The 13,971-nt window shown below is 45.7% G+C and overlaps 2 protein-coding genes across 2 annotated transcripts; one reads left to right on the top strand and one right to left on the bottom strand.

The window, feature by feature from the left end:
• Nucleotides 1-5,563: 5,563 nt before the first annotated feature.
• Nucleotides 5,564-7,599, bottom strand: tom40 (TOM complex pore protein TOM40). The gene is made up of 3 exons (XM_025543177.1): nt 6,973-7,599; nt 6,249-6,896; nt 5,564-6,170 (listed from the first exon to the last, which is right to left on the bottom strand). Exons 1-3 carry the CDS (start codon nt 7,279-7,281, stop codon nt 6,063-6,065), a joined length of 1,065 nt encoding a protein of 354 aa, XP_025399763.1. The 5' UTR covers nt 7,282-7,599; the 3' UTR covers nt 5,564-6,062.
• Nucleotides 7,600-7,790: 191 nt separating this feature from the next.
• Nucleotides 7,791-13,970, top strand: BO70DRAFT_387181 (Elongator subunit ELP2; the record flags this gene model as incomplete). The annotated part of the gene is made up of 13 exons (XM_025545888.1): nt 7,791-8,254; nt 8,336-8,524; nt 8,581-8,616; nt 8,678-8,775; nt 8,888-9,057; nt 9,127-9,207; nt 9,266-9,373; nt 9,431-9,550; nt 9,620-9,994; nt 10,052-10,228; nt 10,285-10,506; nt 11,447-11,593; nt 11,679-13,970. Exons 1-13 carry the CDS (start codon nt 8,241-8,243, stop codon nt 13,968-13,970), a joined length of 4,029 nt encoding a protein of 1,342 aa, XP_025399762.1. The 5' UTR covers nt 7,791-8,240.
• Between the last annotated feature and the right edge of the window lies 1 nt (nt 13,971).

Below are 13,971 nucleotides of genomic sequence, written 5' to 3'. Positions count from 1 at the left end.
TCGTAGGGCCTATCCCAACTCCTCTACTTTTCCCTCTGAATCCGATGAGGATTGGTAGGTTCTAGCGGATTGAACCCTTTTGCCTTCGGTAGGGTGTCGGTTCGCAAGGTGTTGGGTACTTTTGCATATAAAGCATCGTAATCGATTGCCATCCTTTCCGATGGGGTTTCCCTGCGATTCGGGACATCTTCCTTAATGGTTTTACTAGTGGTTTCTTGGAAGCGCTTGCGTGGCTTATAACCACTGAATCGGTTATCGTTTCGCTTGCGTTTTCCTCTATTTTCCCACAGTTCGTAATAGTGAGTAGCGATAGCCACCATTTCGTCCCGCTCCTCTGGTAGGTGGGAAACATGCTCTTGAATATAATAGTTTAGATCCGGTAGTAGCTTAGCAAAGTAGGATAAGGCCCTTTTCTTTTCTGCTTGGCGAGGAAAGTGTTGCTCCAAGGTATCAAGGTAAGCATGGAACTCTCGCGGATCCTGGCTGTATCGCTGGTGAGCCTGTTCAAGTTGGGCCATAGTATCCGATTGAAGGGTGGCAGCGTTCCGAATCAGTGTAAGAGTCCAATCTTTGAACCGAGACCATGATTTCTCGAGAAATTGTCTCTCTTCCGGACTCTTATCGTCCACGAAACGATATTATCTCTGTCTATATACTGGGTCCATATAGCTGATAGCAGCGAGGATCTTGCGTTCCTCTGATGAATATTTCTTGGATGCGCCTCTGAATATATATTCCAAATCGGTGATCTATTCTTGACGTTTTTGGAGGTTGAAGTTCAGGGCAAAGCGAGGGATATCTTTAAACTTGATCTCTCTCTTATTCTTTTCTGACTCGGGGGAGGATCGGTAGTGTCTCGAGGAGGTTTCGCTCGGGGAGCCATTCCTTTGGAGGTGAGCTATTCTTCGCCGTAAGTTGGTAGCTTGTTCCAATTGATAAACATGATCTTCTAGCTGTTGAATCTCTTCAACGGTGGGAACGGTATTCGGCGAGGGTTCTGGATCGATTCGATTGCTGAGTGCTTCTATTTCTTCACTATCTTCAATGGATGGCATCTTCCTTAGGTAGTCGAAAAGAGAAGGATCAGAATGTGATAGGATCTACTTGTCAGGGTAGAAAGCCTGTTGACTAGATAAGGAATCAACTATAAAACACCGTGTATTCGTTTGATAATGATAAAGGTAGCCTATATCCACGAGATAGACTGATCCTTGAAGGATCAGTAGCTCCTTACAGAGGGATCGGCACCTTATAGGTGCCGGAGAGGTGTAGAACCACTATTAATGACCTCACGACTCTCACAACCACTATAACACGTCATCCCGATGACACGACTCTCACAACCACTATAATACGTCATCCCGATGACCTTTATCCCGATAGCTGGTTTATTCTATCACAATAAGATTCTTATTTAATAATATATATATTATATAAATTATAGATATTCTATATTATTTGTGCTGGGCAGAGTTATTAAGCGCTGATAAGTTAATAATTTAATTAGATTTAATTAATAATTCTAATATAATTAAAGATAATATCTTTATTATTAATTAGAGTAATAAGATCACAGTATTACTAAAATATATTATTAAAAAAAGAAAATAGAAGATAATATAATTAATATAAATTTTAAATTATAAAATTAAAGATAAATCTCTAATTTATTTAAAAAATAAAATAATTCTTATAGTCTCTGATATATAAATATATATAATAAATATATTTATTTCTGAGATATATAAATTAGTAATATTATTATTATATATAGATTACTAACAAAAAATTATACTAAAGAAATTATAAAATCTATAAAAAATATAAATATTTAAGATTATATTTTATTTAATATATAAAGATATTTATATAATTCCAGGCAAATAGATTTATATAATAAAAATAAATAAAAATAAATATATTAATTATTTTAAAGCCCGCTGAATAGTCTATAATAATTATTAATAAATAAATAAAGATTATAATACTATATATATATCTATAGTCTCTAATATTATTATAAAAATAGAATTTATAAAAATTATTATTAAAAAATTTAAATAAGAATAAGTTAATATAATTATTATATATCTATATATAGCTATTAATAACAGACTTATTTATATAAAATAATTAATCAGATTTAAGAAAAATAACAGTATTTATTTTATTAAATATATATTATATAGCTTAAAACAAGCAGATTATTTTTAAAATAAGATTTTTAATAAATAATTATAAATACTTAATTTTAAGAATATTATTAAAAAGCTCTATCTCTATCTTTAAGAATTAAGTCTAATTATATTATATATTAATAATTTTATTATTATAGATTATATAAAGACTAATATTAATTAGATATATAAATATTTAAACTAGAGTTTTAAAATAAAATATTTAAATACTCTAACTTGCTTTTTTAATTATAATATTAATAAAAATATTATAAAAAAAATTATTATTATAAATCAAAATATCTATATTAAAGATCTTTTAAAATATTATAATATAGATAAAATATTATTAAAAAATTATCTTATAAATTCTAAATATCAGAAATTCAGATCTAAGAATTAGAAATATAATAATAATAATATTAAAAATTATATAATAATAATAAATAAACTAAATTAACTATTAATATATATAAGATCTAATATTATATATTTTATTTTCTATTTATAATATTATTATTAAAGTCTAATATTATATAATATAATAATTATAAAAAATATTCTCTATTATTTTAAAAATAATAAATATAATCTTATTCTAGTTCTGAAGTATACTGATTTTATAAAGATATAATATAATATAATATATTAGAATTATTTAGATTATAAATTAACAGAGATATTTATTATTTTCTTTATTAAATTATTAATTAATTAATTAAATAAAAAGCAAGAGATTATTATCAAGTTCTTAATTTTAACTAAATTAATTATATATAAAAAGACTATTAAAGAAGATCTATAAATTAAGTAATTAATTAAAATATTTAATATATTAATATCTAATTATATTCTAGTTTATATAGATTATTAGAATATTATTAATCTAGTTTATAAGAAGAATTATACTTTAATTACTAAATAGCTTAATAATTATACTTAATTTATTAAAAATATTTAGAGAAAAGAATAGATTAAGTTTTATTAAATTTTTTTAAAAAAGAATATAGCAGATAGACTGACTAAGTCTTTTTAAATAATAAAATTTAAAATATTTAAGAAGATATTTTATTTTAAAGAGATAAAATAATAATTAAGAATTAAAAAAATAGTTTTTTTTTATAATTATTTTATTATAATTTTATATATATTATCTAGTTAGATAATCTGCAGGGCTTCAGAAGTTATAACTAAAAAATATATTAATAATAATTACTTTAGAATATATAATCACATCTTTTACTTTAGATATCAGGATCTCTGGCCCCTGTCCTTCGAATCAACTCATTGTTTCCCGTTGCCTCGTGTGGTCGCTTCCTACGTCTCCATGATTTACTGCTTTCAAGTTGGTTTCTCCTGTTAAAAGGCAGGACTACCTGCCTACAGCCACGGAGATCTGTTCGTGCTGTTCCGGGGTGGCTCAACATCAGTCGATACATGCCGATACCGTACGATTATACACACTTGTTACTTGAGCTCCCGATATAGGTACTGATATAGGTACTGGTGCCTTTAGTAGGTACGGAGTACCCCGTATCGTATCTATCTACTTTGACTACTTAGGTACCTACTACTGGGTAGATCATGCGACTCACTGGCCCACAAATACTGTGTCCAAAGAAAACATATGGGAAAGGGGGGGAAAGGGGAGTGGTTATTTCAACATTCCTCGGATACCCTGCCATTAGGAATGGGATTTATCCATTGATCCAATTAAACAAGATGAGACCAATTATGAGCGGAAAGAGGATATCCACCAGAGGAAGAAAGGCAATGATGTCACCGTGGGGCCTCTCTTTCCATCACCGCCAGCAGACGGTGAGCCATCAGCCTTCAACCATGGCTTTCCCCTCGCGTTCAGACCCGAGAATCGCCACAGGGTGACGCCCAACCCGAGTCTTGAGGTTTTGGTGAGCGAATCGGACCCAGGTGGACTTCAGAACTGGGATTGCCCCAATCCGAGATTTGGCAGACGACGGGGGGGGGGGGGGGAAGAAAGAGCGGAGGGGATATGTCAGATTAGAGGGAGCAAGGGAAAGTAGTGATGCAAAATGAGACATCAGGTAGGATCAAAAATCACGGTCTATGCTATGGCGCTGGACCTAGTTTCCTTTCTGGCCCTACTATCTACTCCGTATCACCCACCCATTACCTACATACCTTACTTAGGTACTTTGTATAATGTATGTGCAGGATACTATGCAATACCCACAAAGTATACACTTGACCCTGAATGCCGGCGGGGGCTTCGCACACTAGGTATTATTAACAGGGGAGGAATAAATACGATTGGCCGAGGATATCAGAAGCAAGACCGAATGCTTCTTGTGACTTATGTAGGTAGGACTACACTTCAAGGTGTTGTATTGATGATGTACTGGACCTACTGGTAGGTAGGCGCTCTTCCAAGTGCTTTCCCACAAGAGTTCTTATTACTGGCTTCATTCAATTGTTATATGCCAGGAAATAACCAAATCGATTACTTGCTCTCTAGACAGCGTGTCGTCAGTTTCAAAGTGATATTCAAGGCGTATAAAGCAAACTCTGCAATCAGATCCTGCCTACCGTACGTACAAAGTGTACATGCTGTAGATAGTCTTGGCGTGGTAAAGCGCTCAGGTGCTAAGGTAGGACACACTAAGACGCTAGCAACTTAGCAAGGACTGTAGTAATTATAGGAACCCACAGATGCCCACTTAATCGCGACACTATCACCATTTGGCCCCTGCTAGATGGATACTCCGTACAGGCGGGGTGGGTTCGGTTAGCGCCAACAGCGCTATCTTTTTAGCGTTGTGGACAGCCTCCGGTCAGTTGTATGGGGTTTTGAGGAGGGGTTTTACCCATTCGGGGAAAGCCCGAGGGGTTAATTCCCCGTTGGATGGAGCAATCACCGCAGTAGCAATCATCGTGGCTACAATAAAGATGCAGGGTTCTGCTATTGACCCTGTTTATGGGGTTTCTTTCCTCAAGGCATCCTATGTACTTGCCCCGAGGCGTTAGGGCTCTAGACTACGCGCCTTCGTGGCGCTCGGGAGGATGCGTGATCAAATAGTGTACAGATGATCTAGGAGTACTCCGTAGTGTGCAAAGATCGTTGTACCAACAGGAGTACTGCAAGATCATGTCAATCTTAGAGATATCCCTTGTGTAGCTATATGCGAGCCTGGTGAATATCTAAATACTGCCAAACGGCTTGGAAGGATATTGGTCAGGGCTCGCGGCGGCATTATCCTTAAACCACAGGCCTCAACATCAGCAATGGGAGCTGATTTTAAGACACTCCCCGATTGACTCAGGTCAGCCCCCCAAAGATCCTCTGCTTACGCAAGTAACCGATCCTGAGACTGCTCTGGCCTCTCGGCACAACCAGATATCGCAACACCGCCGCCCCAATCCCTTCTGGGAATGAAAAAAGTACTGGAACTTGTTTTACATTGCCCCATCTATGATGCGTTCAAACGGCAACAGCGAACAGAATGCTTCCATGCATGCCTAACAGTGCTGTCCATCAGCCAAGATAGCGGTCGTGAGAGAAGACAAAGAAAGAAAAAAGAAAAAATAGAGTAACAGGAACACAAAAAGGATGATGGACAGTCATAGATGAAGGCACAGACAAAATCAAAGATATCTCGACTGGACCGAATAGGGATCTATACAAAACTTGGTTCCGTAGCGCCAACCGGCTGCCTCCCTGGACCAACAAACCGCATTCGTGGGGATAAATCGATGTGATACACCATCTTCCGAACATACACACGAGGAGAGAAGAGCTACTAAAACAGATAGTGAAAAGGTATAAGCCGAGGACGGATGCAGAGTGATAGCGTCATCCTCCCACTTTTGCGTGGGCCTCATTAGCCCCAGCTACATGTCAGGGCATATTTAGAAAGGCGGAGGAATCATTCCCTGGGCCTCGACCTTCTCTTGCTGCTCCATCAATTCCTCGCCAGCGATCTCGAGGGAAACAGCAAGACCGAGCTTGGCAGTTTGCTAAAGGGAGAGACGCATGTCAGCCATTGATCGAACGCACCCTAGTAATACCGAATGACATAGAGGGATGTTACTCACCTTGGCCTGGTCGATCTCGCCGGCAAAAGTAAGAGCAATAGGCATAGCTATCCGCTTCTCGAGAAGGCAGCTAACCTTTCCAGTGCTGTCGACCTGGGCACGGAAGGTGGAAGCGCGGAAATCGTACTTGGCGCCAATGGCAGTGGTACCATCCTTGCTGGGCCCGCCCATCATCACAGCAGCGGCGTTGGGGGCAAACTGGAGGTTCATGTCAACACCGGCCTCGACCCGTTCGGAAAGCTTCTTCCAGTACGAAGCTGTGAAGACACCCTGAGCCTGCAGCTGAGCACTGGCAATCCAGTCATCGGCCTTGTAGCGAGCACCGTAGGAGAGGGCGGATTCCGGGCGAGATCCCATGCTCTGACGCTGCCAGATCGCCTCGAAACCAAGAGCCAGGCTGGGGGTCACGGACTGAAGGTAGCTACCGACAAAAATTCCGGTAAGACCTCCCTCCAAGAAGGACGGGTTGAAGGCCTTGAGGGACGCGGAAAAGTCATCGCCCGTGTAGTCGTTGTCGATCTGCATGAGACCCTGGCTTGCTCCGGGCATGATCTGGGTGTTGGTCTTGGTAACGAACTTCGGGGTCCAACGGTAATTGCCGACGGCAGCAAGGCCGCCATCGCTTCCGAGGTTGCCCTGCATAAAGACCTATATTTCCCCGAGACACATCTTAGCCTCAGACCGGTGACAGATACCCGGATAGACCAGGGCGATTGCATCTTACCTTCGGACTTCCATACATCGCCGAAAAGTTGTACGGAGGCAGGTTCCCGGAAGAACCCATGGAGAACGCATGCGACACGCGGAACAGAGGGGACATGCCGAAGACCTTCGTCAAATCCGCCCGAAGCCCAGTGAACATGAAGTTGGACAGCAGAACATCCTTCTGCACCTCACGACCGATGTTATCCAGGGTACCTGGGTTGGGAAGGCCGAGGGCGGCCCTGCGCTCGGAGAATGAGGCGTATGCATCCTTGACGGTAGCGGCGGCGACGTTATCCGTCAGGAAGGAAGGCAGAGTAAACTCGGCCATTGTGAAATCTGGAGAGGAATTAAAAGTCGCTAAGGGGGACAGGAAGGGATCGGAGATAAGTCGTCACGCCGTCGTGCCTCGAGGAGGAGGAGGAGGAGGAGGAGGAGGTGGTTGTTGTTGGGAGGTTGGAGGATGAGAGGAGAGGAGCTTGTTGAGACCAGCCCTTGGGGGGAAGTCGGGGGACCTAGTCAAAAAAAAGAGCAACGTGGGCTGTAGCACGACGCTCTTTCTAGAGATAGACAAGGGCAGTGTCCGACCTGCTCGACAAGATGGGGAGGAAGGGAGGGAGGGAAGGGCAGACAGGACAGACACCAGAGGTCAGTGCTAGTGCTCGAATGCGAGAGAGCTTTCTTCGGCCTTGAAAAAAGTCGCTGGCGCTTTTCCGCCCGGGCGACGGTTTAGGGGGCTGCGGCTGCCCGTAGTCGGGATGGGATCTTCAGTTTGACCGCGATGATCTAATCCGTCTGTCCGTCCGCCTTGCTTGCTTACATCTAGTACGTTGTTATGGTAAACCACCACTACAATCCATTGATTCATCTGGCTATTATTTCCGCATGCTTACGGAGGAGAAACTTGCCCGGGTCTGTCGAACGTGAGATCTACCACTGAGTACTACTGTAGTGTCTCATACACAGGACAGGACCAATCGGGGGTGGATCGTCTATCGTATACTAGTACTCTTTACCACCGCCAGTCCTTCTTCCCGAACCGCCATCTTCTATCCTCCGGCAAGGTCGACTTGAGTCGTGTCTGGTGCCTCCCGAATGGGCTGACCTGCCCTCCTCATTTCATACCCAGACGCCGATCTTGGTTAACCATCCAGGCTGGCTTCGTGACTGCATGCCCGGAGTGATTGGTTCCTGCCGGTGACCGCTCTACCTACCCCTCATCGGCTCTGGCCTTTTCTTCTGCCGTCCTATTTTCTCTCCTGATCATCCCAGCGTATCGATATTGCTGCCATGGATACACTATTGTAAGTCCTATTCATCGGATCTACTCCCCTCACCTCCTTTCTTCCCCGTGGTGGATCCCAGCGTGTTCTAACGTAGTTCAGAACTGCGGACATTATCGCCAACTCCCCGCGATTCCGGCGGAAGTCATCCACGTTCGTGGATGCGATCCATGACCTACCCGAAAAGGCGGATCTTGCCCCGGCTCAGCTCTATAGCACGGAGTCGGGCCGCCTCTTCCACTCTGGTCGCATTGTCATCATCACCGTAGGGTTACCGGCGAGGGGCAAGACGTTCGTTTCACCATACCCGCTCGTATTGGCTCGTGGTTGAACTAACCCCTCCCCAGACATATGTCAGTAGCCCTGGCTCGTTACCTTCGATGGTAAGTCAATTGGCAGTCGAAGCTGGAGCGCTGCTAGAGTGCCGACTGAACACCATCACAGGCTGGGTGTGAAGACAAGAATATTCCACTTGGGAGACTACCGGCGGGCTACTATTCCATATGGCCAAGATATTCCCGACGATTACTTTTTCGTCAATGGTAAGCGACATCATTTTATTTTTTCCCTCTAGGTCATTCCTCTAGAGACTGGATTGGCGAAGTGGCCGGCTGTGTCCTTGGCATGAGGGTCTCGTTGACTGATTGCGCATAGCATCGGCCTCATCGGTGCTCCTGAGACAGAAAATAGTGAAAAGATGCCGGGAAGATATTTACCAGTTCTTGAATCATGAGAACGGGCAGATAGCGATCTACGATGCCGTCAATCCCATTGCATCCGGACGACGGTCACTTGCAAAGGAATTTGCGAAACATGATATTGAGGTACATTAAATCCTGCAAACCCGCTGGCTTCTTTTGCCTTGTGCTGACCATTCTCGCTCTGGCCATCAGACGCTATTTATTGAGTCTTGGTGTGATGATGAACGTATCATTGAGGAGAATGTCCGACGGGTCAAGATCTCTTCACCGGATGTGAGTATATATGGGTGCTTTCTACCATTTCTATCGCGCAATACTAAACTGTTAATAGTATGTAGGGTGGTCTTCGGAAGATGCAGTGAAGCATTACCTGACCAGGATAGCCGCCCGTATCCCCCAGTTTCAAACTATGGAAGAAACGGACCTTAATTATATAAAGGTACCTGCAAACGACCGCACGACTCATCACGGTTTTCTGAAGCTAACCCCCGACTAGATGATAAATGCAGGTGAAAGGTTGATTGTGAACAACCGCAGCTTTGGATATCTTTCTCATCGAATTGTGTTCTATCTTCTCAACCTTCACATCAAATCGCGACACACGTATTTTGCGAGGGTAAGTAGATCCTGACACAATCTGACTTGATATCGTACGCGGGTGTCTGACAGAAATGGGAATTACCAGGCTGGTGTTTCGTTGGAAGCAGATTCCTACAAAGCGGATGCTTCTTTGTCCGAGAAAGGAGAGGACTATGCTCAAAAAATGACCGAATTCCTACTGCAGCACAGGGAGTCCGAAAGACAGGCTATGATCGACCAAGGGGAGAAAGACTACGAGCTGAAGCCCCTGACAGTCTGGACATCTACGCGACGGCGAACAGTGGAAACTGCAAAGTATCTCCATGAAAAGGGATACAAAGTTCGGCAGCGCTCGCAGATGAGCCAGCTGAACCCTGGTGTTTGTGAGAAGATGTCGGAAACGAAAATCCGGCAGGAATATCCGGACGAAGTTGCGAAGCATGAGCTCGATCCCTATCACCATCGATACCCTCGGGCAGAGGTGATCATACCCCTATCCCCTCTTGTTACAGTATTTTATGGCTGACTGGACTGGCAGTCCTATCACGACCTCGCGGTGCGGCTCGAGCCGATTATTCTGGAGCTTGAACGTGAACAGAACGATCTCTTGATCATTGCGCACGAGAGTGTACTAAGGGTTCTTTATGGGTATCTGATGGCCTGCAATGCTGCCGATATTCCATTTTTAGAATTTCCGCGAGATGAGATTATCGAGGTGAGGCGCTGTATATAGATCTAGTGGAGCTGGGCACCTCTAACTGACTTGTGCAGATAATCCCCGAAAGCTATCAGAATGAGGCGCGCAGAATCCACATCCCTGGTCTTCCCAAAGAGATCATTCCTGGCTCGCCCGAAGACATCAAGATCCCGGTCCCACCGAGTGGGATGACGACTCCGCTGGCAGGAGGACTTGGCAGTCCAAAAGAGGGACTCTCCACGCCGCAGAGTGGCCTTCGAACGCCGCGGGAACCCGAGAGGATCTCGCAGCAGCATGTGGAAGATGTTGTGTAGACCCGCGTTTCATGTTGTACATAGTATCCTGTGAACAGTGCACCTCGAGGAGTATCAATGGTATGATCGTGAACATAGACAGCTATTGACGCTAGCCCCCATGGAGCGTAGACACGAACACAATGGTATCATTCTTCTGCAGCTCGTAGGTCTCCTCGCCCTCGAGTTCCCAGTCGGCATCGTTGATGAGAACCAAGATTCCGGGCCGCCTTTTGGGTTTTCAGTTAGCGTATAGACGCCTGCCCCTGGGGTAATTGGAAACATACACATTGTCCTCCAAGATAAACAGTTCCTTCCTCTGATCCTTCATGCGGTGTTCCACCAGGTATGCTAGGAGAAAGCTGATATTTGGACGGCTTCCGTCTTCAAGTTGCGAAGGCAGCGTGATGGAATGCCTGCGCTCATTGGCGAAAAGGATCTCTAGACCTCCCCTGCATGGCGAACTGTCAGCAATGAAGAGAAGGGGGAAGGGAAACGATGGCAATGCGCGAAGGAGAGGGAGGCGGGGGGGGGGGGGGGGAACGAACGTGAACTCGACCGTGATAGAGATGGTGTCAGAACCATCTGTGGCTGCCATTGGGGGCGGTAGTGACCACGTCCGTGTGACTATGGGTATGCCTCGTGAGGGATAGTGGGGGAGGACAATGTCAACAACAAAAAAAAAAAAAAAAAAGAGGAGGATAAGGAGGAGGAGGAGGAGGGGGGGTGAGACGAAGAAAGAAGACGGAGAAGGCGGAGGTGGTGTTATCGATAAGCCCGCCAATCGCCGGCACGAAAAGTCAGCCGTGCGAATGATGTCCGTCCCTCTTCTATGTCCTTCTTCTACGTCCCTCCCTCCTGTCTGGCTAACAAGTCCTCACAGTTCTTGTTTTGGAGTCATTCGGATTGATTGACTGATTGACTGCTCGTTCGATTTACCGAGTCCCGACCGACGAGCTTCATGGTCTCCATCACTACCGAGTACATCAGCGCCGGGGGCAACAGGCACCCCGCCGCCGCCGACTGGGACGTCCAGTCCGGCGTGCTTGCCTTTGGTGCAGACAACAATGTTGCTCTGTGGGATCCTCGGGTAAGGACCGCCACTGTCATTGGAAATCTCTACGCAGTCTCCTCTAGGCCGTGCTCATGATACTGATCCCGTCACCCGTACGCAGGAAGATACCCACCGCGGGGTCTATTCGCTCCTCGTCGGCCACACCGACAAGGTCAGCGCCGTTCGCTTCTATACTTGTCCTGCTACGCAAACGAAACTCCTCCTGACTGGGTCCGTTGACCATACAGTTCGGCTATGGCGCCCCGACCCCGTTGATTCACGCAACTTCGTTCATGTGCATACCCTGGAAGGACATACAGGTTCGGTCAATACCCTGGCTGTGGCTGAGGGAGCGGGTATTGTTGCATCGGGAGCAGCAGATGCCAGTGTCAAAATATGGAAGATCACCACCGAGGGCGAACTAAAAGCCGAACTCTTGACCACTATACCCATGAAGCCACGGTTCTTCCCGTTAGCTTTGGCATTGACGTTACTTCAGACGGAGTCAAATGATGGGCCCGTTGCCTTGGCGGTTGCAGGAACCACAAATGTCGTGCAAGTGTATGTGGCGGAGGATACTCTTGCCAATACGGATTTCAAGCTCTCCGCCGTGTTGTCCGGGCACGAGGCTTGGGTGCGCTCCTTGTCTTTCACGCGGGATAAGCAAAGCAAAGCTGGCGATTTACTATTGGCCTCCGCTAGCCAGGACAAATATGTTCGGCTCTGGCGACTGCAGCGAGGTGAAGTCACCCCTACCATGCCCACATGTGATGATGATCCTATGCTCGGAGGGTTCGAACCGACCCTTTCAAACAAGGCGCATCAGTTTGAAGCCGCGAGATCGAAGTATTCCGTCACATTCGAGGCTCTCCTGTTTGGGAACGAAGATTGGATCTACACTACCGCATGGAATCCAGACCCAGAGCGCCAGCAGCTTCTCACTGCTTCTGCCGACAACACTTTGACCATTTGGGAACAAGAGCCAGTATCCGGCGTGTGGCTTTCTGCGGAGAGGATGGGCGAGATCAGTGTGCAAAAGGGCTCCACTACGGCTACTGGTAGCACCGGTGGATTTTGGATAGGTCTTTGGTCTCCAAACGGCAAACAGGTTGTCAGTTTAGGCCGCACGGGAAGCTGGCGCTCCTGGAAATATGATGCGGAATCTGACATGTGGACACAGTCCCTGGGTATTACTGGGCATGTGCGATCAGCCAATGGAGTCCAGTGGGAGCCGGCTGGAGGGTACCTCTTGTCGACAAGTGCCGATCAAACGACGCGCCTTCATGCCCAGTGGGTACGCGATGGCCTGAAGTCGTGGCATGAATTTTCACGGCCGCAGATCCATGGATACGACTTAAATTGCGTGGACACTTTGGGGCCGGCCCGTTTTGTGTCTGGTGCCGACGAGAAGCTCCTCCGGGTATTCAACGAGCCCAAGCCCATCGCACAACTCTTGGAGAAACTTGCGGGGTTCAAACAGTCCGATGAAGGGGCTCTACCGGACACAGCCCAAATCCCCGTTCTTGGACTGTCTAACCAGGCACTCGCGGATGATGCGCCTGTGGGCGAGGACGAAGCAGAGGGCGCCGAGATCGGGAAAGCTCAAGTAAGCCAGGCGCTTTTGTCAAATGCAACCGAGCCACCACTGGAGGATCAGCTGGCTCGTTACACATTGTGGCCGGAGCATGAGAAGCTTTATGGCCACGGCTATGAGATCTCAGCTGTGGCCGTCAGCCATGACCGCACACTGATCGCGACTGCTTGCAAGGCGAGCTCAATTGACCATGCAGTAGTACGTTTGTACGATACGTCCGACTGGCACGAGGTTCGACCGGCACTTGCTGCCCATACCTTGACCATTACCAGTCTTAGTTTCTCCAGAGATGACCGGTATCTTTTGAGTGTTGGGCGGGATCGTCAATGGGCCATTTACCAGCGCAGCGGAAATGAGCCTTCTATATTCTCTCTTCTGACGTCGAACCCGAAGGGACACTCTCGCATGATCCTCCATGCCACATGGGCGCCTACGCCGGCAACTCCAATCTTCGCAACCGCAGGTCGAGATAAGTCGGTGAAACTTTGGCAGAAGGTTGAGGACTCGTTCGAGTGCAAATGCACTATCCCCCTGAAAACACCTGTTACTGCCCTGTCCTTCCTTCCACGGGTATACAACGGCTCGTTCTATCTCGCTGCGGGTGAAGAGAGCGGGGCCATATCTGTCCATCAGATCGTAGTTGAAAGCCTGGAAACCAGTCATCTGGTGAGCGTCGACAAGCTGACATCGCCTTCCAAGGCGATCACGCAGCTCTCCTGGCGACCCGTGCTAGAAGAAACGGCAAGTGGGTTTGCGCTTGCGGTGGCAAGTGAAGATACTTCGACCCGGATATATAATTTTTCGGACATGGTCTCATAGG

Source organism: Aspergillus heteromorphus (assembly GCF_003184545.1).
Source record: "Aspergillus heteromorphus CBS 117.55 chromosome Unknown BO70scaffold_11, whole genome shotgun sequence".
Lineage (NCBI taxonomy): Eukaryota > Fungi > Ascomycota > Eurotiomycetes > Eurotiales > Aspergillaceae > Aspergillus > Aspergillus heteromorphus.
This window is presented reverse-complemented; position numbering and strand designations above follow the sequence as displayed.